We start from the raw sequence: 23,626 nt of genomic DNA on the forward strand, positions 1-23,626 counted from the left end.
AGATACTCTCAACTTTGTTCCTCTTTTTTTCCCGCTGAGGTCTGAGTACGAGCAAACCGTATGTCTCTGTCATGTTCATTTATCCCTTCTCGCATTGATCTCCCTGTTTCACCGATGTACACTTTGCCGCATTCAAATGGGATCTTGTAAACGACGCCGTTTTGTTTTGTTGATTCCAGGGCTTCTTTAGGTCGTACTAAATGAGACCTAAGTATTGTGTCAGACTTGAAAACGGTCCGTATACCTTCATGTCGTAGGCAGCGGCGAAGGGAAAACGGCAATAGATTTAAATTCCTGCGCGGGTTTTTTTGTTGGCTGTTACTCTTGTTGTCTTTGCGAGTCTTCGTACAAATGAAGAGGGATAACCATTAGAAACAAGAACTGATAACTGGTGTTTCTTTTCCTTAGAGATAACTGACGGTTTCGTTGTGAGGTGTTTGGCTCGGTCGTAAAGACACTTAACAATACCACACTTCACTGGCTGAGGGTGGTGTGAATCATAGGCTAGGTACTGGTCAGTGTGGGTGGGCTTTCTGTAGACAGTGGTACTGAGAAGTCCCTTATAACTGTTGTGTCGAGAAAAGGAGTGGTGTTATCCTTCTCGATTTCCATGGTAAAACGAATGATAGGCTGTTCACTGTTTAGATGTTATAAAAAGCCGTTGACATGGTTCCGGTCTAAGACTGTGAAAGTGTCATCCTCATATCGTTTCCAGATCTTAGGTTTGCAAGTCGCATTTGCTATCGCCTGTTCTTCAAATTCTTCCATGTAGATGTTAGCTGTAACTGCGGAAACAGGGCTTCCCATAGCTGCTCCGTCTTGCTGTTCATAAATCGACCCGTTGTATTGGAAATATGTCGATCTTAAGACGAAATTCACGAGGTCGGCAATTTGTGTAGGTGTTCAGTTTGTGAGCAAGATCGCTTTCGTTCTCTATTTTTGGTCATGCGGCTTGAACTGCATCCTCGATCGTTACTTTTGTAAACAACGATTCTACGTCAAAAGATACCATGACCGCGTTATCATGTACTTTCTCGTGACTGATGGTTGACGCGAAGTGCGTAGAGTTAATAACTGAGTAGTCTGACTTGCCTGTCAAGGATAATGGCTAGGTATGCCAACAGATCGTAAGCAAAGGTGTTAATACATGATTCAATTGGTCCTCACGGTGTGTTGGGTTTGTGTATCTTAGGTAAGCGGTAGATCCTAGGTGGCTGTTTGTGCCTAGGTTTGATCTTGTTGTCGTGTGATGATCAAGTGAGTAGAAATGAGTTCTAGTTTTAATGTCATTTGAGATCAGCTGGTTTACTGTAAGAAATAATTTTGTCCAGTATGGCAAACAAACAACTTTTGAATTACTGCGTTAATCCTAAACCTTTCATACTGGGCTAGCGCCAAATGTTTCTTAACGTTATTATTGTCGAATCAAACATTAAGGTCTTGAGAAAAAAAAAACAACAACAACAACACAACCAAAAAAAGCAAGAGGAGAAAACAATTACATAGCGTGCGTAACTCCTTCGGTCTCACAATTCCATTATAAAATTTGTTATACTCTTATTTAGCTATCTTTAGATAGAAATTTCTTAATGTCAATAAGAAAGGTTGACGTCACTGCAGACATGATTATTTATGCGGTTTTTGTCAATAAGCACAGATGCACACACGAGTGTTTCCCCTTCGACGTGCCTCTCCCATGATAAGTTTCCCTCCTTTAATTCATTGAGTTACCAAATCTGGAATGGAGGATCGTGGGTGGACCTAACACTAAGAGCGGCAAGGATTCAGCCTGATTAATCAGTTGTGGCGTATTTTTGAAGAACCTCCGAACAAGAGGAAATCACCAGACGTTTTAATTGTTTGTAGTTGGTCTTACATTAGTTCAAGTCCTCAGCGAAAGTATATCCTCACAGCTTTCCACTTAACGACCACAAAATGGAAACTTGGTTTTCGATTCTTGGCTGGTCTCTCTCCATTCTGGCCATAACTGGAAATGGATTTATCATCTGCCTCGTTGGAAGAAGACGGCGGCTTCGCACCAGAACCAACGCATTCATAGTTTCTCTTGCAGTGGCGGACTTCTGTGTTGGGCTTAGTACTTTTCCCCCGCTTTACGTCTGCGAAAAGATAGTTGGATGTGACCCTAAGGCCTTCTTAGCAAGCGGGGTGGATTATCTAAGATGGCTCTTTGGGTACGCTTCGGTTACAAACTTGTGCAGTTTAGTCCTAGAGCGCTACGTTGCCGTTGTGAAGCCGTTAAGGTACTGGACTCTTATGACGCGCAAACGCGTTCTCCAGATGTTTGTTACCTCTTGGACCATTCCAGTTGTTTTGGTCTTGGCTTTTTTACTAAACGGGCTTGTTTTTAGAGAGACTCTGCCGTTTAAAGTGCTGATATTGATTCTTATGTCATTTTTAGAGTTCTTACCGTGTTGCAGTCTAATTTTTTGCTTTGCATCAATGTATTATGTTGTTTATAAACACGAAAGAGCCGCCCGCATCTTGGCAAAACAACTCCGCTTTAACCAAAGATTTTGTTTTAAAATCCAAGAGAAGTCTGCTGTGAAAATAATGGCAATTGTGATTGGTTTGTTTCTTGTAACTTACTTGTTCGCTTTGCGATGTAGCTTTATTTACATTTTGAATGACGACGAAAAACCGTGTGATGATCAGGAATATAAAATTCCCTTTCTTGCATTAAACTCTGTCGTCAACCCCTTCGCTTATGCTGTCTTCAAGAGAGACATAAACATGGAGATGACACGATATATCTGCTGTGTCATGAATAAAAAAAGAAACCGCACTGAGCCAATTGATGAAAACAACTCTTTCATCCTACGCAGCTGCAATGCTTAACATGTCAATCCAAAAATTCAAAACTTGGACAAACGTCTTCTCGACTGTCTTCAGCTATGTTCCACGAGTTAAAAGTCCATAAGTAAGATTGGGGATTTGCAGACGGTGTGTGCATGATGAGGAGAGTAGATCATACCTTTCATATCAATGTCTAAAAAGAATTCTTTTCATCTCATCAATCCTTACCAATTCGTATTTCTTTTTGTATATTTTTAATTGTTACGGTTAGTTTTTTTTTCTACTTTTGCCAATCGGTCTGTTTCATTTTATAATTTTGCAAACCAGTCTCTCGGTCAGTCAGTTCGTATCTCAATCTGTCAATAAGATAGTCAGTGAGACATTCAGTCCGTCAATCAGTCAGTCAGTCAGTTATTTAATCAGTTAATCAGTCAGTCACTTAGTCAGTCAATATGTCTGTCAATCAGTCAGTTTCCATTCAGTCCGTCAGTCACCCTGTCCGTCAGTCCTTCACTTAGTCGGTCGGTCGGTCGGTCGGTCGGTCGGTCGGTCGGTCGGTCGGCCGGTCAGTCAGTTAGTTAATCAGTCAGTCACTTAGTCGGCCAGTTAGTCTGTCAATCAGTCAGATTTCAGTCAGTCCGTCAGTCACCCATGCCAGTCCGTCAATCTCCCAGTCCGTGAATTAGTCTGTATGTTAGTCACCTAGTCTATCATTTAGTCAGTCCGTCCGTCCGTCTATGCGTCCATCCGTCAGTCCGTCCGTCCATCCGTTCGTCAATCCATCCTTTCGTCCCCCATCCCCCCAACCGTCCGTCCGTTAGTCAGTCAGTAAGTTAGTCACTCAGTCACTCAGATCTAATTCATACCGTCAGTCAATCATTCGGTCGGTCAGGGTAGTCAGTTATTTAATTATTTAGCCAGTTTTCAGTCTACAACTGAATAAAAGGAGTGAAGATTTTAAAGAAACTGTGGTGCTCCGTCAATGCTGGGTATAAAAAGATATATGATATCGTTTTATCGGGTTTCTAGACAAATATGGTGCCCGAAATCATCGCTTCTCCGTTGTGGCTTTGTTAACGACAAATCTAACTTCGACTGTGTTTTTCTAAGATTAAAAGAGGAATCAGTTATTTCATGGTCAGTAAGCACCATAATACGCACATGAAAAAGTGAGTTTTCATTGTAGCTTTGATTTCTTAAAGTGAAAACGGGGAGATACTTAGTCAAACAGATATGCTACCTGATGCGTAAACAGTTAATTTGGAGTGTGTTGAATGTGTTTATTTGACTCAATTAATGTTTAGGCCGATTTAGGCGGTGTATACAAAGGAAAGCGACTGGAACACAATACGAATGCCGTATGGCTTTTGTCGTTCGCAAACCGGAGTACCATTATTTTAGCTAACTTACGATGATCTGTCTTTTTTCTTGGACTCAAAGAAGGAAAAGTAATCGAAATAAATGGTTGGCTTAAAAAAGTTTGTCCTGTGCTGTGAACTGCCCTTCTGATCAAGTCAGACAACAGATATGGGGTTGAAGACACCTTGCTGATTCGTTCCTTGGATCATTTGCCGCCTACTTGTCGTTTTGTCTTAGGAATATGTTGATAACATTACCCTACTATGCAAATTCAGAAAGGTCTCACGAAGCCAGGTGTTCACTGATAGCCAAAAACTTGCCTTGGCAAACCGCCGATGGACTTTTGAGAGAGTTATAAATATATGTATTTTTCTAAATTAGCCTTTTACATTTGAATTAAGTTGGATTATAAGTAAATCGTTTTTACGTCATCGTACCGTTTTCACTTTTCAAAGGATGAACATATCTGGCAAGATTTTCCGTGCATGAATCATGCATATTTAAGGTTTTTTTTCGAACATTTTCATCTCATTGTGATTGATTGTGTTGTTAGACATGAACTCATTGTTGCACAAATCAATTACGTCAGCCAAAATTCAATAGAAGTAGTTTTAAAAGAGTAATTTTTCAGGTATATAAGATGCTTCTGTTTATACTGAAATTATATCTACCATTATTGACTTGCAAATTAAGATAGTCCAATCGATCGTTTTGTCAGTTTAGCTCAGGTAAGAGGAAATAAGGGAACTATTGTATTCCTGTGATTGTTTGCGAGAACTTGTCTTCGGAACCTCGCAGTTACTAAAACCAAAACAAAACAGGTCCTGCTTTACGTTAGGGAGGTTCTAAAGTTTGCATGATGAGCTTTGCTCACCAAAAGAATTTATGCAAATGAGGCTGAGGCGGATCTGAGATCCGCCTGGCAAACTGTAAGAGAAGAACTGACTTCGCGCCCACAGAACGACCGAGGTGTTGCGGATGAATTTTCAGTAATTACTTTTTTGGCACTTTTCGGCGTCCAAATTGCATGGCGAGAGTAACCCAAAACCTTAAAGCAGACACAAACACATCGCTTTCACTTGCTAATTGAGCCCTCTCGCTTTACTTTGACAAGCCTATGGATCATTTTACGCATCCCTGGTGAGAATTCTTTTCTTGAGCAAAGCTCGTCATGTTTGGTTCGTAGACATATTAATGAACGTCAACATGATGGTAATTATTCACAGAATATTCTTTTTCTAATGTAGTTTTGATATGAAACTTTTAAACTATATATTTTTCTGCGAATCCACTTCTAATTAAGGGTATAAGAATTGATGTAACGCAAATATTCCCATCCTGCTGCTAAAAGACTCGAATGGTGAGGCAAACATTTAGACACTTGTTTCTATATTGAGCGGTTACAAGTTTTAAACACTCGTTTAAAACTTGAACATTGGAAACTACAACAACAGATGATATCGAGATCGTTATCTGCGTTATCGTGCCAGGTGTGAATAAGAATAACTTCCCAGCGAGGTGCCAAAATTTAAAATGGACTTAAAAAAACAATCATGGGTCACAGGGATAGGTTAGCACAGTTGATATTCTCTTGCTTAAAAGTGAATCGTAAAATTATCAACGATTAGCTTTGGCAGTAGAAATTTTATTGACGTTAGACGAATTCAAGTGTTTTTTTGAAATGGGAGAAAGCTAGGAACTCTTCTTAGACACCATCATATTGAAGAATTTTCGTTAATAAGTTGTGAGTAGATATTTACTTTCAAACAAAATTAAGGTTTTTAGCCGGCTGCTGTTATATGCTAGCACATAAGGTGGACTCGTTGTATGTCATCAGGACGCCAAATTTAGCACAAACACGAGTTTAATTTTCCATACAGTTCTCTTCCAAATAGATCTTGAGGAATACTTTCTCCACCTGCATTTGATCATGATAGCAGGAGTAAAAGATGTTGGTGGCCATTATACGCAACCAGAGTCCTCCCTATATTAAAAAGATCTTTTTTCCTTGAAACCAGCTACTAATTATGCTCTTCGCTCGTCTCAGTGGTAAACCTACACACTTTAGTTCTGAAGCGTTATGTTGCTGTCGTAATGCCTTTCAAGTATTTGACTTTTATGAAACGTCGCCGCGCTTTCCTGGTGATTTCCATCTCTTGGGCGATTCCACTTATAACTACTTTGGCTTTTTTCAGAATGAATTGGCTTTGTCCAAGCCAGCGTCTACTATTTGAAATATTTACTTCGGAAAAACTTAATTTTTTTGGCTTTTCTGCCATGCTGTGGTCTGGTCTTTTGCTTCGCTTCAATGCTAGTTGTTGTTAACAAGCACGAACGAGCAGCTCGTGTCTTAGCAAAGCAGCTCCACTTTAATCATTGATTTCTGTTCAAAATCTAGGAGAAGTCTGCAGTTAAAATGATGGCAATTGTTATAGGAGTTTTACTTCTAGCGAACACATTTGCTTTACGATGTGGTTATATATTATTATTCAAAACAGGAAAAACATGTGATGATGATGAATATAAAATACCCCTCCTTGTTTTAAACTCTGCTATTAACCCCATTACGTACGCCTTCTACAAGCAGGATATAAAAAAAGAGATGACAAAATGTATTTTCTGCGTCATCTGGACAAAGTAATTCAGCTTTTTCAGCTAATTCAAGAAATCCGCAAAATTGGTTTTTAAGCTTTCATTAATGGTTTGACAATAGGCGTTGATAATTATGGAACAAAACGAAATTGTATTAATGTATTGTATTGTATTGTATGTATTAATTAAAAAATAGAAATATAATTGAGAATGTTTAGAATAAAAAGGCTAAAGAAATCATATTTGTGTATTGATTGCTTAGAAAATATAAGTGGTTAGCTACTGTAGAGCTCTCTCCCGAGTTCCATCTATGGCAAGAAGCGCTTCATATTTCATTGCTGAATGAAATTGATGTGTGAGAAATGTCATCTAAAGGAAATACAGCGTAAACCGAAAAAACCGTCAGACCAGGATCGTGTCTTTTTTATTTTGCTAAAGATTTGTCCTTCGAAACAAAACTTCAATCGCATTTATTTCGAAAGCAGCATGTTTTCCAATTGTCAAATTTGCAAATTGTCTACATAAACAATAATCTTTAATATGGTGAGAAAATAAAAGCATTCCGAAAAGGTCGAGTTAGTCTCCGATACCGCCTCAATAACTGCTAGTTTTCCTTTCGTTATGATTAAGTTAGAGAAAATATAGGAAAGGAGGAGGGGGAAGTTTGTTGTTACGTGTAATTTTTAACCAAAGTAAATGGCAGCTGATTTTAACACCAACTCGACCACAGTATTCTGGCTAATTTAGTGTTATGCCAAATCGTTTAAAGAAATTCGTTGAATAGAAGATAGATGTAATGCAACTTCAACGCGTTTAGTTTAACGACAAGCAAAATTGTGCTCCTATTGGGTTTTCTCATGCTTCGTCTTCCTCTAAAGAAAAGAGATGTTATTCACGCGAAACTATGACGAAAGGCTTCAGTATATTTTAGTCCGCTGTCGTCATTGATCCTAAAGTTACGACGAACCTTGCAAATCATGCCTTAAGCATATAACAACTACTAATTGAGCCGTGAAAAATTTTGCTGACTTGTTGTTGGCAACCGTCTGTCTCGGAAGACAATGGAAAATCTGCACCTAAGAAGTAAAATCACGTCAAGCTGCACCGCCGGCTGTGGCTGTGAAGCCCAATACGGGAGCCGCAGACCCGCTGGCATTTTGCGCAGGTAAAGTCATTTGTGGGGGTTGGTGGAATAGGGGCAGACTGGAGCCTCCGTCGCCTGCGAGTCCTCTTCACCTCCCACTGGCTCTCCCTCTTCAACTCGGCTTGTTTGACGCCGGCCTTGACAGTCAATCGCCAGAGTGTACGGTCGGCTGTTGCTGACTCAAGGTTTCCAGGGCTGATGTTGCAGGTCTTCAAGTCACGCTTGCAGACATCCTTGTAGCGCAGAGTTGGTCGTCCTGTTGGCCGCGTCCCTGTGGCGAGCTCACCGTACATGATGTCCTTTGGGATGCGTCCATCATCATTCTGCATACATGGCCGAGCCAGCGCAGTCGCCTCTGGGTCAGCATGGCATACATGCTGGGTAGACCTGCCCGTGATAGGACCTCTGCATTTGTGATGCGGTCTTGCCAGGTGATGCCAAGGAGTCGTCTTAGGCAGCGCATGTGAAAGACATTCAACCGCGTTCTTGGCGGGAGTAGAGGGTCCATGTCTCACTACCGTAGAGAAGGGTGCTCAGTACGCAGGCTTGGTACACCTTCATCTTTGTGTTGATGGTCAACAGGGAATTGTCCCAAACTCTCTTTTCGAGGCGAGCCATTGCCGTTGCTGCTTTTCCTATCCGAACATTGAGCTCAGAGTCCAGGGATAGGTTGCTGGAGATACAGGAGCCAAGGTAGGTGAAGTTGTCGACTACCTCTAGGGCGTGCTCGCCAATGGTGATGTGTGGGGTGACGCTGACACCTTGGCCCATGATGTTAGTCTTTTTCAGGCTGATGGTTAGGCCAAAGTCATAACAAGCTTCCGCAAAGCGTGTGATGAGCCGCTGCAGTGCCTCCTCGGTGTGGGCGGTGAGGGCAGCATCATCCGCAAACAACATTTCCCTGATGAGAACTCTGCGCACCTTGGTCTTAGCACGGAGGCGGGCCAAGTTGAAGAGGTTCCTGTCGCTCCTGGTTTGGAGGAAGATGCCATCTTCAGACTCGCGGAAGGCATAGCACAAGAGAAGAGAGAAGAACACACCGAAAAGTGTCGGGGCCAGGACACACCCTTGCTTCACGCCGTTCTTGATTGGAAAGGGGTCTGAGGATGATCCGTCAAACTGGACTGTACCGTTCATGTCAACGTGGAAGGATGTGATCATCTTCAGGAGCTTTGGCGGACACCCAATTCTTTCCAAAAGGGCAAAGAGACCGTTTCTACTCACCAGGTCGAAGGCCTTGGTCAGGTCGATGAAGGCAAGGTAAAGTGGGCGTCTCTGTTCGCGGCACTTCTCTTGAAGCTGTCTGAGGGAGAATACCATGTCGATTGTCGATCTCTCTGCACGGAACCCGCGTTGCGACTCTGGGTAAACGCGGTCAGCCAGCAACTGCAGTTTGCTAAGCACGACGCGAGCAAAGGCCTTTCCTACGATGCTGAGAAGGGATATCCCACGATAATTGTTGCAATCGCTGCGCTCGCCCTTGTTCTTGCAGAGTGTGACAATCTTAGCGTCCCGCATATCCTGGGATATCGTTCCCTCCTCCCAGCATTGGAGCAGGAGATCGTGCAGGTGGCCGAGAAGAGAACTCTCACTTGCTAGCTTGACAATCTCGGGGGGAAGGCCGTCACTGCCTGGTGCTTTGCCGCTGGCAAGGGACTTGATGGCTTTCCTCAGCTCGTCGACTGTGGGTGGTGTGTCAAGCTCTTCCATGGTGGGTAGGGTGGTGTTCTCGATGGCGGTGTTGGTGACAGTGGTCTTCCTAGAGTACCGCTCCTGGTAATGCTCCGCCCATCTCTCCATCTGTTTGCCGCGGTCTGTGATGATCTCGCCTGTGGTGGACTTGAGGGGAGCAATCTTGATGGCGCTAGGGCCAAAGGCTTTCTTCATGCGCTCATACATGGCGCGGATGTTGCCACAGTTCGAGGCGATTTGGATGCTGTGACACAGGTCGAGCCAGTAGTCATTTGCACACTTGCGAGCAATCCTCTTGACGTTGTTTCGAGCAGCTCTGTAGGCAGCCAGTGTTTCCTTGGAGGGCTGTTTCTTGTGCTCGAGGAGTGCGGTGCTCTTGGCAGTGATGGCGGGCTCCATCTCCTTGATCCCCGCCTCGAACCAGTCTTCATTTTTTCTCTCCCGCATTCCGAAGGCGTCTGAGGCCGCCTCATACATGGTGTCTCGGATGTAGTTCCATCGCGCTGTGGCACTGTCAGTTGGGCAGTCCTCTAAGGCTTTCTCCATGGTCTCGGCAAAGCGCTTACGCGGTCCTGGGAGTGAAACTCGGACTGTGCCAATACGGGGGCGTCCTTGCTGTTTGGAGCGATGAATGCGCTTGGGCTGGAGACGCACCTTGCTGCAGACCAGTGAGTGGTCCGTGCCGCAGTCGGCACTGTGGTAGGTGCGAGTGATGAGCACGTGGTTGAGCAGGGACCTCCTGGTGATGACGAAGTCCAACTGGTGCCAGTGCTTGGATTTGGGGTGTCTCCAGGACACTCTGTGCTGCGGTTTGGTGGAGAAGAAGGTGTTGGTGATGCACAGACCATGGAAAGTGCAGAGTTCGAGTAGCCGCTGTCTGTTCTCGTTAAGCTTGCCCACTCCGAAGTGTCCTATGCATCGCGGCCATGAGTTGTGGTCTGAGTCTACCAGGGCATTGAAGTCTCCAAGTAGGAACAGGTCTTCTTTCCGTGGGATCTCTCTGATCTTGGCTTCAAGCTCCTCGTAGACTGCATCCTTAGTCGGCTGTAGCGCAGAGTGTGGGGGCGTAGACGCTGAAGATGTTTGCTGGTCCAGAGGGGGTCGAGAGGCGGAGAGAGAGGATCCTTGCGGCCCCCTGAGAGGGAGGCTCCATTGAAGACAGGAGGGTGTTGCGCACTGCGAATCTGACCCCGTAGAGGCGGCGCTCTTCTGGCTCGAGTCCCTGCCAGAAGAAGGTGTAGTCCTTCTCCTTGAGACTGCCACTTGCGGGGAGGCGTGTCTCCTGAAGGGCGGCGATGTCGACCTTGAGTTTGGACAGCTCGCGGTCGATGATGGCGGTTTTCCTGGCATCATGGATTTGCTGGAGGTCGTCAGAGAGGCCAGGACACATTGCTCTGACGTTCCAGGTAGCAAGCTGTAAGGCTGGTGATTTCTTGTTTCTTTCTTGTTTGCCTGGTGCGGGGGCTTTACAACCTGCCTGTCGGTTTTGCCTAAGCTCCAAGCACCCAATGGAGCAAGCAGGTTGTGGCGGGGTAGCAACTCAATTGCCCGTGAGCTGCCCGGCTTGAGGCGGGCGTTAGCTACCCAATGGGGCTCGAAGACCCCTCCCACCGTCGAGAGCAACCCCTGGCACCCGGCTCTACGCCAAACGAGCCTGGACTTATAACCGGTAGACTGCTGCTCTCCGTGTTGTGCCTACGCTGTTCAGGGAAGCTGGAGTGACCTCTCCAGGTGCAGGCCTGGGCGGAAGATATGGAAATCCTGGTGTGCCCAGTCGCCAGGATCCCCCTCTCGGCGTTGCTGGTAGGGTTCGACGGAAAGGACGAGCCGATACGGTCGGTGCCAGCGCAGCTGCAGGAGTTGCCGGAAGGTTTCACGTTGTTCCACCAGCCGCCTACGGGGCTCTACTCTGGATTTTCTGTCAGGGTTTACTCCCATAGCCTTCACTTCTCCCAAAGCAACCACAAGGCAGTGGTGGTTCTGCGGCAGGTAGTACTGTGTTACAGGGTACCAGTAGCAGGCAAAAGATGTACCTGACCTGACTGTACCTGACGTGACTGTTTGCTGACTGACAAGTGCATAAAGCCCTGGTCAAACGCAATATCTTGCAGCATTGTTGCGCGTAACGTGTTGCACAAGTTTGGCCACCCCGTAGCAACATGTTGAATCAAGTTCGAAAATAGTCAAAATTTTGTATTTTGCAAGGTGTTGCGTGCGTTTGGCCAGCTCCCACACAACATCTCTCAACTAGATTTAACAATGTTGCAAGATGTTGCGTTGAAATGTTGCGTGAGTTTTTTCTTCCCGCTATTTTTACTTTAAATTTGTTATTTTTCAGGTGCCTGAAGAGAAGCTGTTTCAAATTCTCTTTGAACTTCACCTTTACACCCACAGCTTCACTTTTTTTGCCATTCCCCAATTACTGATGGTATATTCAGTCTTGCACCTTTGAAATTATTCACATGTTAAATGAGTACAGCTCATTAATGAGTAGAGATCATTAGTAAATGGTTATATTATTAGCCCAAGCTGGCATCAATAAAAATTTCAAAGGTGCAGTTTTGCACATAATAAAGTGGGAAGAAAAAACAGGAACAGCAGGGATTAAAAAAAAAGTACTAAGTTTATTGCGCGCTTATCCACTTAATTTTCATTTGATATAAGTCGGTCATTCTTCAATCGATCAAATCCTCTATCTCAAAACGATAATTGTTAAGCTATAAAGCTTGTGGGGTCGTTAAGTCTTACATCAATTTTTCCTCACAGTTTCTGGACAGTTTACCTAGCTATGTACAATCACCCTTTGTTTACAAAATGGATACCTGGTTCTAGATTCTTGGCGGGTCTCTTTCGATTGTAACCGTAACTGGAAGTGGATTTATCATTTTCTTTGTTTGCAGAACTCGGCGGCTTCGGACCAAAACCAACGCATTTGTCGTTTCACTTGCTGTGGCGGATTTCTGTGTTGGGCTGAGTGCTGTTTCCTCACTTTTTGTCTGACAACTGACTAAAGACAACTGGATGCGATCCTAAAGCCCCTTTTGCCGACAGGGTTGATTATCTAAGTAGGGCTGTTTACGTGTGCGTTTGTAACAAACTCATGTAGTTTAGTCCTGGATCGCCACATTGCTGTTGTGAAGCCTCTCAAATACTTACTGTTCATGACGCGAAAACGTGTTTCTCAATTGATTTTTCTTTCTTGGATACTGTGAATTCTTGTTGTTTGTCCCGATGTTCTAACGAAGCTCGTTTTTGACAAAAATATTTCTGTTTTTCTAATTAGTACTTGGATAATAATGATTTTCTTCGAGATCCTGTCGTGCTGTGGTCTTATCTTTTACTGTGGTTCAATGTTACGTGTTGTTTATAGACACGAACGAGCCGCCCATATCTTAGCGAAACAACTCTGCCTTAATCTTCGTTTTCTCAAAAACGAGAAGAAGTCGGCTGTGAAAGTGATGGCCATTGTTATAGGCCTGTTTCTTGTTTTTTCTGCATGCTCTCTGCGATGCAGTTTTATATACATAATGAAAGAAGAACAACCATGTAATGATAAAAAATTCAAATTGCCTCTGTTGGTTTTTAAACTCTGCCATCAACCCAGTCGCTCACGCTCTGTTCAAGAGGGACATAAAAGAGGAAGTAGAACGATGCATTTGCTGTGTGATCTGAAAGAAGAGAAACAACATTGAACCACTTAATGACTCAAAAGCTTTTCCAGATGGATGACTTTTTATTTTGATCGATCGTAATTTGAGGCAAGCGTTATCTATTGTATACATTAATGTTGACAAGCAGGAAATAAGTTGAATAATTGGGTGAGGACCGCCATAAAGAGCTACTCTTGTTGTATTTAGATAACGTTGCATCGCCGCTGATTAGCAAATGAAGGAGAGTTGGAGCCGATGGCAATTGAGATCAGGTTATTTTGAAAAAGGATTGATTAAACTGTGTTGAAAAAGCTAGCTTTACTAGGCTGTGTTTAAATTTTCATAGGAAATAAGCCTGAGTCACTTAGTGTTTAAAGTATCAGCTCTTCATCTCTGTTTTGAGTGAAGCTGGCAAAATTCAACCCAGCGGAAAAAAAAAGTTTGCATTAAATCGCTCATGTTTTGAAAATTTCAAGGAGTTAGTACAAACAATTACAAAAGAGTGTTCTATAGACATTCGCTTTGCGGAGTAAACATATATATATGATGCAAATGAAGCACATTACAGCTATTCCGATTTAAATTGCAAACGAGTTTTAGTTTTGATGTCAGTTGAGATTGGCTGGTTTACTGGAAGAGACAGTTGTACTTTGGCAACAAGCAAATGTCAAAGTTTGTTACGTTTAACTCTTAAACTTCTATGACGGACTGGCGTCAAATCGTTCCTTACAGCATCACCGCTGAGTCAAAGTAAGATTTTGATAATCGGAAGGGAGCGAACGTTGACTAAAGAAGCTCTTGATTGATAGACAAATCTTCTTGTCATGACCGTAGAAAATGTATAGAGAAGAGTATGGAGAGTGTTCATACAAATGTTATGGTTCGATGTGTCCATTTTTTAGGACCTGATAATGTCCTCAATTGAAACAAGTTGTCAAATCCCTTATTTAGCTATCCCTCTCTGTTTATCAAAAGTATCATGTTAACGTTAACATGGTAAATTGTGCAATTTTCATAGTTCAATACAGATGCAATCACGCATGCTTCGCCCGAGCGTGCTTCTCTTAAGATCAGTTTACTTCCAGTATTTCATGACTGACCAATCAAGGAATGGAGGCTGTTTACCTAAAGTAAGGGCGACAGGAATTCAGGCCGATTAATCAACTGTGATGAGATTTACGGTGGACTTTACACAAGTCAAAATCACCAGGTGTTTCAAATAATTTGTGAATTGTTTATATTAGCTCCACACCAGAAGTTTTATCCTCTCGGTTCTCAATTGTGTAGGGCCGGCCACTCCGCGGAATAGCAATGTGGAAACATGGTTTTGGATTGTTGACTGGTTTCTGTCCATCCTGACCATGACTGGAAATGGATTTATTACATCCCATGTCTGCAGAAGACAGCGGCTTCGTACCAAAAATCAATGCATTTATACTTTCTCTTGCAGTGGCGGACTTCTGTGCTAGATTGAGAGCTTTCCCCTCGCTATTCCTCTGCAAGACGTCAACTAGATGCGACCCTAAGGCTTTCTTAGGAAGCGGGATGGATTATTTAAGTTGGCTGTTCGTGTACGCGTCCTTGACAAACTTATGCTTGTTTAGTCCTAGAGCCCTACGTTGCTGTTGTGAAGCCGTTAAGTTATTTAACTTTTATGACACGCAGACGTGTTTTCCAGGTGATATTTATCTCTAGGACCATTGCAGTGGTTGTCGTCTTGGCCTTTTTTACTAAACTGGCTTGTTTTTAGTGATGGTCTGCTGTTTAAAATTCTCATATCGATTCTCATGTTTTTCCTAGAATTCTTACCGTGTTGCGGTCTAATTTTCTGCTTTGGATCAATGTACTATGTTATTTATATGCACGAAAGAGCCACCCGCATCTTAACAAAACAACTGCCCTTTAACCAGCGATTTTTGTTCAGAGTCCAGGAGAAGTCTGCTATAAAAATAATAGCAATTGTCATTGGCTTGTTTCTTGTAGCTTATTCGTTAGCTTTGCGATGTAGCTTTATTTACATTTTGAAAGACGAAACACCGTGTGATGATCGAGAATATAAAATACCCCTCCTTGTATTAAACTCCGCCATTAACCCCGTCGCTTACGCTATCTTCAAGAGAGGCATAAACATGGATCGGAGGTAACACGGTATGTTTGCTGTTTCATGTGAAAAAAAAAAGAACCACATTGAGCCGATTAATGAAAACAACTCTTTCATCCTACGCAGCTAGAATGCATAACACGTCAAACCAGAACTAAAACCTTGGATGAACTTGTCCTCAACCAAAAATATTCAGTTAACAATAAAAGCTAAGTTTTTCGTTTGTCTTTAGAAGTAGTCATGTGTGATGTAGATCGCGACGTTTCGACTGCATACTGCTAGTCTTCTTCAGGGATGAGGTCGACTGGTCATGCGTGATCTTATAAAGCATGATGCTCTGCTGTGATTAGTTGTTTTTCAACAGCTCTGATTGGTGCATTTCGATCCTTGCTGTTCACTCAGTGATTTGCACCCTCGGCGGTCCGCTGTTGCACGGCTCTCCTGTTGTTATGTTTTTTGATCGTGGGTATCCACGCTTCTGAAATTTCTATTCCATTATCCCTGTTGATGTTGTTAGGGTTTAGTCTTATATGAATGGCCTCTTTGACCCTGCGCGTGTAGTAATAAGGGTCACGGTCAATAAACTTTACTTCGTTCCAGAGTGGTTTGTGTCCGGTGTTGTGGGCATGCTCTGAAACGGCGGAGGTCTCGGTACGGGCGAGTCAAATGTCTCGGTCGTGCTCCTCAATTCTGTCTTGCATAGGTCTTCCAGTCTCTCCGATGTACACCTTGCCGCATTCACAGGGAATCCTATAAACTACGCCATCTTGTTTAGCCGGGTCGACAGCGTCTTTGGGTCGTAATAACTGAGATCTTAGCGTAGTCTCCGACTTGAAAACAGCGCGTACGCCTTGTTGTTGTAGGCAACGGCCAAGCTGTTCGGGCAGACCTTTGACATAAGGTAAAACCACAGTAGCTTTGAACTCGTTGGCGGGTTCGGCACTGTTGTTTGGTTTTCCGGTCTTGGTAAGTTTCTGCAAGAAAGAAAATGGATGACCATTAGAAGCCAGAACAGATGACAGGTGTTTTTTCTCCTCGGAGATAACGGAGGATTTTGTCACGAGACGTTTGGCGCGCTCGTAAAGGCACTTAACAATACATATATGTTATTTGCCGGCTCAAGACCTCGGTCACAGTTTTTCACCATACGGACCGACCCTTAGCCGGTAAATAACATATTTATTGTTTTTAAACTTGACGAAATTCTTTCCGAAAGAACTCGAATGATTTAGGGCTGTAAATACGGCAAGATCTTCCATAAACTGAACAATTTTTGAGTGAGTAAATGGTAGTTAAAATAGAGGTGATACAAATAAAAGAGAGATGCCTCAGCGAAACATTTTCATTTCCGTAACGATAAAGGTGATTTAAAAGGCTTCCAAACAAACTTTGAAACATTATTTTTACAAGTATCTGTCACAATCTGACACCTGTCAATTAGAGAGCGCGCAAGAAAAAAAAAGCGTAGGAACATTTGAAAACCAACAGAACTAGTTTGGCAAGGGCTTTCACGACAATGTTTTCTTCAAAATCAGTCAATAATCTAACGCAAAGTATTATTCACTCTCATCGACCATTCATTCATGTACGAATATTTACCTCTGTTCATTAAGTAAACGGCGAGGAAAGTAATTGTGAGTAAGTTCAATTTTTTTACTTTGAAGTTGTGAGAGTTTACTCGTTTGTTTGCTGCAATGGCGTGTGTGACTCTGGTCTTTCCTTCACAAAAACTAAATTCGTACGGCACACTTCAACGAGACACAAGGGAATTTAATGCGGCCTTTTCTCAAAAAATTCCTTCAATTTCTGTTGTGCAATTTACGGTACAAATGTATAAATTGAACGGAATTGGAAAGACTCACCGGGAGCGTGTATGTTTGTTGTAGAACTTAAATTAAAACTTCGCTCGCTCTTTCACTACGAACAAATTGCTTGAGAAAATTCAGATATTAAATGAATGAAAGTTCCATCGTTCAGTTTAACTGTAACTAAATACTTCACGTTTCAACTTTCTGGGTACTTTTTGTTAACGATTAAAATTAATTGCAGACGGTTTTTAGGCCGCTTGTCAACCAACGTAATGACACTATTGTTTATTCAAATTCATTCTGAAACCAATATTTTTCTGTCAACCAAAGTGTTTTGATAGAGAGAAAAGAGAGGATTCATAAGTTAGTTAACGGCTTGAGATAGTGACCGACGTGTTTGCTTAAAAATACTGCCCATCCGGAAAACGAGGTATATTTATGAAAAAATGACAGCGAAAGTTGAGATGTACTCGGCGACTCACGAAAGCGTTACTGTGGCCCGTAGGCAGAGATAGGAAAATACTGACCGGGAAAAGAACCAATCAGATTGCAGGATTCGTTACCGTGCCCTCTAAAAAAACAATAACGCGTTTTACTGATTGAGGGTGGTGTGAATCATACGCTAAGTATTGATCGGTGAGCGTGGGCTTCTTGTATACGCTGGTAGTGAGGCGACCGTCATAAATTTAGCACTTCTATTAACAGGCTCATGACAGGTGTCAATAAAAACGTTCCTAAGTCAAGGAACTTCCACGACGGGTCTTCTATCAGTTCATCATCGAAAGTTATCTTCTGTATTTTCGCCTGAGTAAAGTCATTCAAAAACCCCTAAATGGAAACCTGGTTCTGGATTCTTGGCTGGTCTCTTTCCATCGTAACCATAGCTGGAAATGGATTTATCATCTTCCTTGTTTGCAGACGGCGGCGGCTTCGAACTAAAAGCAACGCGTTTGTCGTTTCACTTGCTGTGGCGGATTTCTGTGTTGGGCTGAGTGCTGTTCCCTCACTTTTTGTCTGCGAGAAGACAACTGGCTGCGATCCTGAAGCCCCTTTTGCCGACAGGGTGGATTATCTTAGGTGGCTGTTTACGTACGCGTCTGTAACAAACTTATGTAGTTTAGTCCTGGATCGCTACATTGCTGTTGTGAATCCTCTCAAATACTTATTGTTCATGACGCGCAAACGCGTTTCTCAGTTGATTTTTCTTTCTTGGATACTGTCAATTCTTGTTGTTTGTCTCGATGTTCTAGCGTGGCTCGTTTTTAACGACAGTATTTCTGTTTTCTTAGTTAATACTTGGATATTAATGATTTTAGAGATCCTGTCGTGCTGCAGTCTCGTTTTTTACTTTGGTTCAATGTTACATGTTGTTTATAAACACGAACGAGCCGCCCGTAGCTTAGCGAAACAACTCCGCTTCAATCATCGATATTTGCTCAAAAACGAGGAGAAGTCCGCTGTGAAATTGATGGTCATTGTTATTGGCCTGTTTCTTGTTTGTTGTGCATGCTCTCTGCGATGTAGTCTTGTGTATATAATGAAAGACGAACAATCATGTAATGATAAAGGATTCAAATTGCCTCTGTTAGTTTTAAACTCTGCCATCAACCCAGTTGCTTACGCTTTCTTCAAGAGGGACATAAAAGAGGAAGTAGAACAATGCATTTGCTGTGTGATCTGGAAGAAGAGAAACAACATTGAACCACTTAATGGCTCAAGACTTTTTCCAAATTAATAGTTTTGATGATAATGTCAGACACGCATCTCTAAACTAATGTCTATAAGCAGTAAACAAGTTGTATAGTTTTAGGATTAAAATCATTGGGTAAAGCTCAAAATGAAATGTTATACTCGTGTTTTATTTAAATGAAGTTGTATCGCTGAGAAAGAGATGCAAATGAATGAGTTCTGGTGTCGATGTCAATTGAGATCAGGTTGTTTTGAAAAACGAGTAATTCTACTTTGTCGAAAAAGCTAACTTTAATGAGTTGCATTTAAATTTTCTTAAGGAACAAGACTGAGCGAGAACATAGAAATTAGAGTAATGAGCTAGTTATCTCTCCATGCTGAGTGACTCTGGTAAAATTTAACAGGTGGAACTTGAAAAGGTGGACCTAAATTTGGGCAGGTTTTTAAAAGTGCAAGGAGGACTTAGAATAAAAAATTGTAAAAAATTTTAAAAATTGACTCTCTGAGATTCGCTCGGCAGAGTATGTATATGCTGCAAATGAAGAAAATTAGTACTACCCCGGAATAAATTGCAAATAAGTTCTGATGCTGATGTCGGTTGAGATCAGTTGGTTTACTGGAAGAGATAATTCTATCCTGCATAACAAACAACCAAATTTTGAATTAATGAGTTAATCCTAAACCTTTAAGACTGGACTAGCGCCAAATTTATCTCTTCGGTATCATTGTTAAATCTTGAATCAAACATTAAGGTCTTACTTAAATGAACATGGGGAGATACTGAGTCAAACAGATATGCTCTGAGATGCGTGATGAACCGTTAACTTGGCGTATGCAGAACGTGTTTATTTGCGGACTTAATTAATGGTTAAGCGGTGGTGTATACAACGGAAAGCGGGTGAAACATGGTACTAGTGCTGTATGGATTTTGTCGTTCGCAAACGTGAATACGATTATTTTAGTTAACTTACTATGATTTGTTTTTTTTCTTGGACTAAAAAAAGGAAAAACAATCGAAATAAATGGTTGGCTTAATTTTTTTTGTCTTGTGCCGTGAACTGCATCTTTGAGACTTTGAACAATCAAGTTGGACAACTGATATGCGTTTAAAAACACCTTCCGCATTCGTTCCTTGGATCATTTGCCGCTTACTTGTCGTTTTGTCCTAGGAAGAGTTTTTTAACAATGCCCCACAACGAGCAAATTCAGAAAAGTCTTACGAAGCCAAGTGTTCACTGATAACCAAAAAGTTTCCTTGGAAAACCACCGGTGGAATTTTGAGAGAGTTAGAAATTTAGTTTTTTTAATCAGTGAAGCTTTTACAATCGAATTAAGTTCGGATTATAAGTAAATCGTTTTCACGTTATTGAACCGTTTTAACCTGTCAAAGGAAGAACTTATCCAGCAAGATTTTCTGTGTATGAATCATGCGTATTTAAGACATTTTTTCAGAACGTTTTCATCTCATTGTGATTGATTATTTTGTTAGACATGCACTCGTTGTGGTTCAAATTAATTACGTCTGCCAAACTTCAGTAGAAGTACTTTTAGAAGTAGAATTTTTCGGGTGACAAGAGAAATAAAATGCTTCTGGTCATGCTGAAATTATATCTGTCACCATTGACTTGCAAATTAGGATAGTTCAATCGATCGTTTTGTCATTTTATAGCTCGGGTGACTTGGTTTGAAAATAAATAATTTCTCCCTTTGAAAAGAGACATTCAATTTGCTGTGTTTAGTAGCTGGTCTTAGAAGTGTGCAGGCCCAACTGAGAAATATGGAGTTAAAGGAAGTTGGATTACTGTGTTTTCTTAGTAGCTAAGGTAAAGGGAGTTTAACAGGGCGAAAAACGTTCGGTTTTGAACATGTTATGTACAGAAAGCAAACCAAAGGCTCGATTAAACACAACTAAGAATATAATCGATTGCCTCGCAAAAACCGCGTGTCGAGAGTATTTTTGATGCAATTTTCAATATGAGCAAAGCAAAATATTTTTCAATCAGGATATAACATGTTCTTACCCATCCTCCTTGATAACTGTTTCGCGTGCGTAAAATAGTCCATTTCGCCCTTGAATACCTCTGTTGTCTTTTATCCTAAAAAGCTTTCAAAAGACGCGTTTTGCAAAATTTGCTCAACGTTTTTTCCTGTGCGTATCTTTATTTTTTAAAGGGCTGCTTCTTATATGACAAGTTATTGACTTACTCTTAATGTTTCCAGCCTAGAATTCATTCTTTTCTTTATGTCAGATGACGAACGAGGAGATACGCTTAACTTTGTTCCTCTTTTTTTCCCGCAGAGGTCTGAGTACGAGCAAACCGTATGTCTCTGTCATGTTCATTTATCCAATCTCGCATTGATCTCCCTGTTTCCCCGATGTACACTTTGCCGCATTCACATGGGATCTTGCAAACGACACCGTTTTGTTTTGTTGGTTCCAGGGCGTCTTTAGGTCGTACTAAATGAGACCTAAATATTGTGTCAGACTTGAAAACGGTCCGTATACCTTCATGTTGTAGGCAGCGGCGAAGAACCTCTGACACACCTTTTATGTAAGGGAGAACGCCAGTAGATTTAAATTCCTGCGCGGGTTTTTTATTGGCTGTTACTCTTGTTGTCTTTGCGAGTTTTCGTACAAATGAAGAGGGATAACCATTAGAAACAAGAACTGATAACTGGTGTTTCTTTTCCTTAGAGATAACTGACGGTTTCGTTGTGAGGTGTTTGGTTCGGTCGTAAAGACACTTAACAATACCACACTTCACTGACTGAGGGTGGTGTGAATCATAGGCTAGGTACTGGTCAAAGTGGGTGGGCTTTCTGTGGACAGCGGTACTGAGAAGTCCCTTGTAACTGTTGTGTCGAGAAAAGGAATGGTGTTATCCTTCTCGATTTCCATGGTAAAACGAATGATAGGCTGTTCACTGTTTAGATGTTACAAAAAGCCGTTGACATGGTTCCGGTCTAAGACTGTGAAAGTGTCATCCTCATATCGTTTCCAGATCTTAGGTTTGCAAGTCGCATTTGCTATTGCCTGTTCTTCAAATTCTTCCATGTAGATGTCAGCTGTAACAACGGAAACAGGGCTTCCCATAGTTGCTCCTTCTTGCTGTTCATAAATCGACCCGTTGTATTGGAAACATGTCGATCTTAAGACGAAATTCAAGAGGTCGGCAATTTGCGTAGGTGTTAAGTTTGTGAGCAAGATCGCTGTCGTTCTCTATTTTTCGTCAAGCGGCTTGAACTGTATCCTCTATCGTTACGTTTGTAAACAACGATTCTATGTCAAAAGATACCATGATCTCGTTATCATGTACTTTCTCGTGTCTGATGGTTGACGCGATGTGCGTAGAGTTAATAACTGAGTAGTCTGACTTGCCTGTCAAGGATAATGGCCAGGTATGCTGACAGATCGTAAGCAAAGGTGTTAATACATGATACAATTGGTCCTAACGGTGCGTTGTGTATCTTAGGTAAGCCGTAGATCCTAGGTGGCTGTTTGTGCCTAGGTTTGATCTTGTTGTCGTGTGATGATCAAGAATATAAAATACCCTTTCTTGTATTGAAATCTGTCGTTAACCCTTCGCTTATGCCGTCTTCAAGGGAGACATAAACATGGAGATAACACGGTATATTTGCTGTGTCATGTGTCAGAAAAGAAACCGCACTGAGCCAATTAATAAAAACAACTATTTCATCCTACGCAGCCATATCGTTTAACATGTCAATCCAGAAATGCAAAACTTGGACAAACGTCTTCTCAACTGTCTTCAGCTATGTTCCACGAGTTAAAAGTCCATAAATAAGATTAGGGATTTGCTTACGGTGTGTGCATGATGAGGAGAGTAGATCATATCTTTCATAATAATGTCTAAGGAGAATTCTTTTTCATCTCATCAATCCTGAGGTCCAAAGGTTTGTATTTGGTACGTAGACATAGTCATGGATGTCAGCATGATGGTAATTGTTCTTTTTCCAGTGCAGTTTTGATATGTAACTTTCAAAATATTTCTGTTTCTGCGAATTCACTACTAATTTAGGCAATGAGGATTGATGTAATGCAAATATTCCCATCCTGCTGCTAAAGGACTTATAAACATTCAAGAACAAGAGAATATGATTCATACATCTGTGTGTCTATAAATCACTGAAGGTAAGTATTCGCATGGTGCATGAGGAAAACATTTAGAAATTTGTTTCAATAATGAGCAGTAACAATTTTTAAAAACTCGTTTAAATTTTAAACACCGGAAACTGCAACAAAAGGTGATATCGACAAGATATGACAAGAGGAAGAATATCTTTCTCTATTTCTTTACCGAGCTCAAAACTTACCATCTCTTATTTCTATCTACAAACGTTACGCTATCGACATTGCTAATCCTGGCAGTATGCAGGACGCGTGTCATTCATGAACTTCATAAAACCCCATCCTCACCGTGGAGTATCTGTAGCTCAGTGGTAGAGCATCAGAGCGCGGAATCCGAAGGTCTGAGGGTCGATTCCTCATGGGGACTCAGAATTTTTTTCTTTGTCCCACGCTCGTGACAAGAAGAAAAACATCTCTCTCGATATCGAGACCGTTATCCGCATTATCATTCGAATTATGGAAAGGAATAACTTCCCAGCGTGGTGCAAAATTAAAAATAGACTGAAAAAAAACAATAATGGGTCACAAGTTCCGCTCACAGTTAATATTCTTTAGTTTAAAAATAAATAAAAAGTTCTCTGTATAGAGTTTAGCTGCTGTTATATGCTAATACATAAGGCGGACTCA

The 23,626-nt window shown here is 41.8% G+C and overlaps 3 protein-coding genes and 4 pseudogenes across 3 annotated transcripts; 5 read left to right on the forward strand and 2 right to left on the reverse strand.

Moving 5' to 3' along the window:
- Positions 1-1,093: 1,093 nt before the first annotated feature.
- LOC149049988 (histamine H2 receptor-like) lies at positions 1,094-4,758 on the forward strand. Its single transcript, XM_089197712.1, has one exon. It carries the CDS (start codon positions 1,936-1,938, stop codon positions 2,854-2,856), a length of 921 nt encoding a protein of 306 aa, XP_089053838.1. The 5' UTR covers positions 1,094-1,935; the 3' UTR covers positions 2,857-4,758.
- Positions 4,759-5,706: 948 nt separating this feature from the next.
- On the forward strand, positions 5,707-6,984 carry LOC149049989 (octopamine receptor beta-2R-like; annotated as a pseudogene).
- Positions 6,985-12,415: 5,431 nt separating this feature from the next.
- LOC149049990 (octopamine receptor beta-1R-like) lies at positions 12,416-13,717 on the forward strand (annotated as a pseudogene).
- Positions 13,718-13,856: 139 nt separating this feature from the next.
- Positions 13,857-15,407, forward strand: LOC149049991 (octopamine receptor beta-2R-like; annotated as a pseudogene).
- A 240-nt stretch (positions 15,408-15,647) lies between these two features.
- LOC149049992 (uncharacterized) lies at positions 15,648-16,449 on the reverse strand (annotated as a pseudogene).
- Positions 16,450-17,890: 1,441 nt separating this feature from the next.
- On the forward strand, positions 17,891-19,026 carry LOC113674790 (histamine H2 receptor-like). The gene has a single exon (XM_027191284.2). The coding sequence runs from the start codon at positions 17,993-17,995 to the stop codon at positions 18,893-18,895; it is 903 nt and encodes a 300-aa protein (XP_027047085.2). The 5' UTR covers positions 17,891-17,992; the 3' UTR covers positions 18,896-19,026.
- Positions 19,027-21,119: 2,093 nt separating this feature from the next.
- On the reverse strand, positions 21,120-21,943 carry LOC113674784 (uncharacterized). Its single transcript, XM_089191970.1, has 2 exons — positions 21,789-21,943; positions 21,120-21,702 (listed from the first exon to the last, which is right to left on the reverse strand). The coding sequence occupies exons 1-2, from the start codon at positions 21,941-21,943 to the stop codon at positions 21,120-21,122; spliced, it is 738 nt and encodes a 245-aa protein (XP_089048096.1).
- Between the last annotated feature and the right edge of the window lie 1,683 nt (positions 21,944-23,626).

This window comes from Pocillopora damicornis, chromosome 2, assembly GCF_964200805.1.
Source record: "Pocillopora damicornis chromosome 2, jaPocDami1.2, whole genome shotgun sequence".
Lineage (NCBI taxonomy): Eukaryota > Metazoa > Cnidaria > Anthozoa > Scleractinia > Pocilloporidae > Pocillopora > Pocillopora damicornis.

What these genes read in the sequence shown, in the direction of transcription:
- LOC149049988 (XM_089197712.1), top strand. Translation starts at nt 1,936, where the DNA reads ATGGAAACTTGGTTTTCGATTCTTGGCTGGTCTCTCTCCATTCTGGCC.
- LOC113674790 (XM_027191284.2), top strand. Translation starts at nt 17,993, where the DNA reads ATGGAAACCTGGTTCTGGATTCTTGGCTGGTCTCTTTCCATCGTAACC.
- LOC113674784 (XM_089191970.1), bottom strand. Translation starts at nt 21,943, where the DNA reads ATGGGAAGCCCTGTTTCCGTTGTTACAGCTGACATCTACATGGAAGAA. An exon ending in AACCATGTCAACGGCTTTTT is followed by an intron (nt 21,703 to 21,788) that starts GTAACATCTAAA and finishes TCGACACAACAG; the next exon opens with TTACAAGGGACTTCTCAGTA.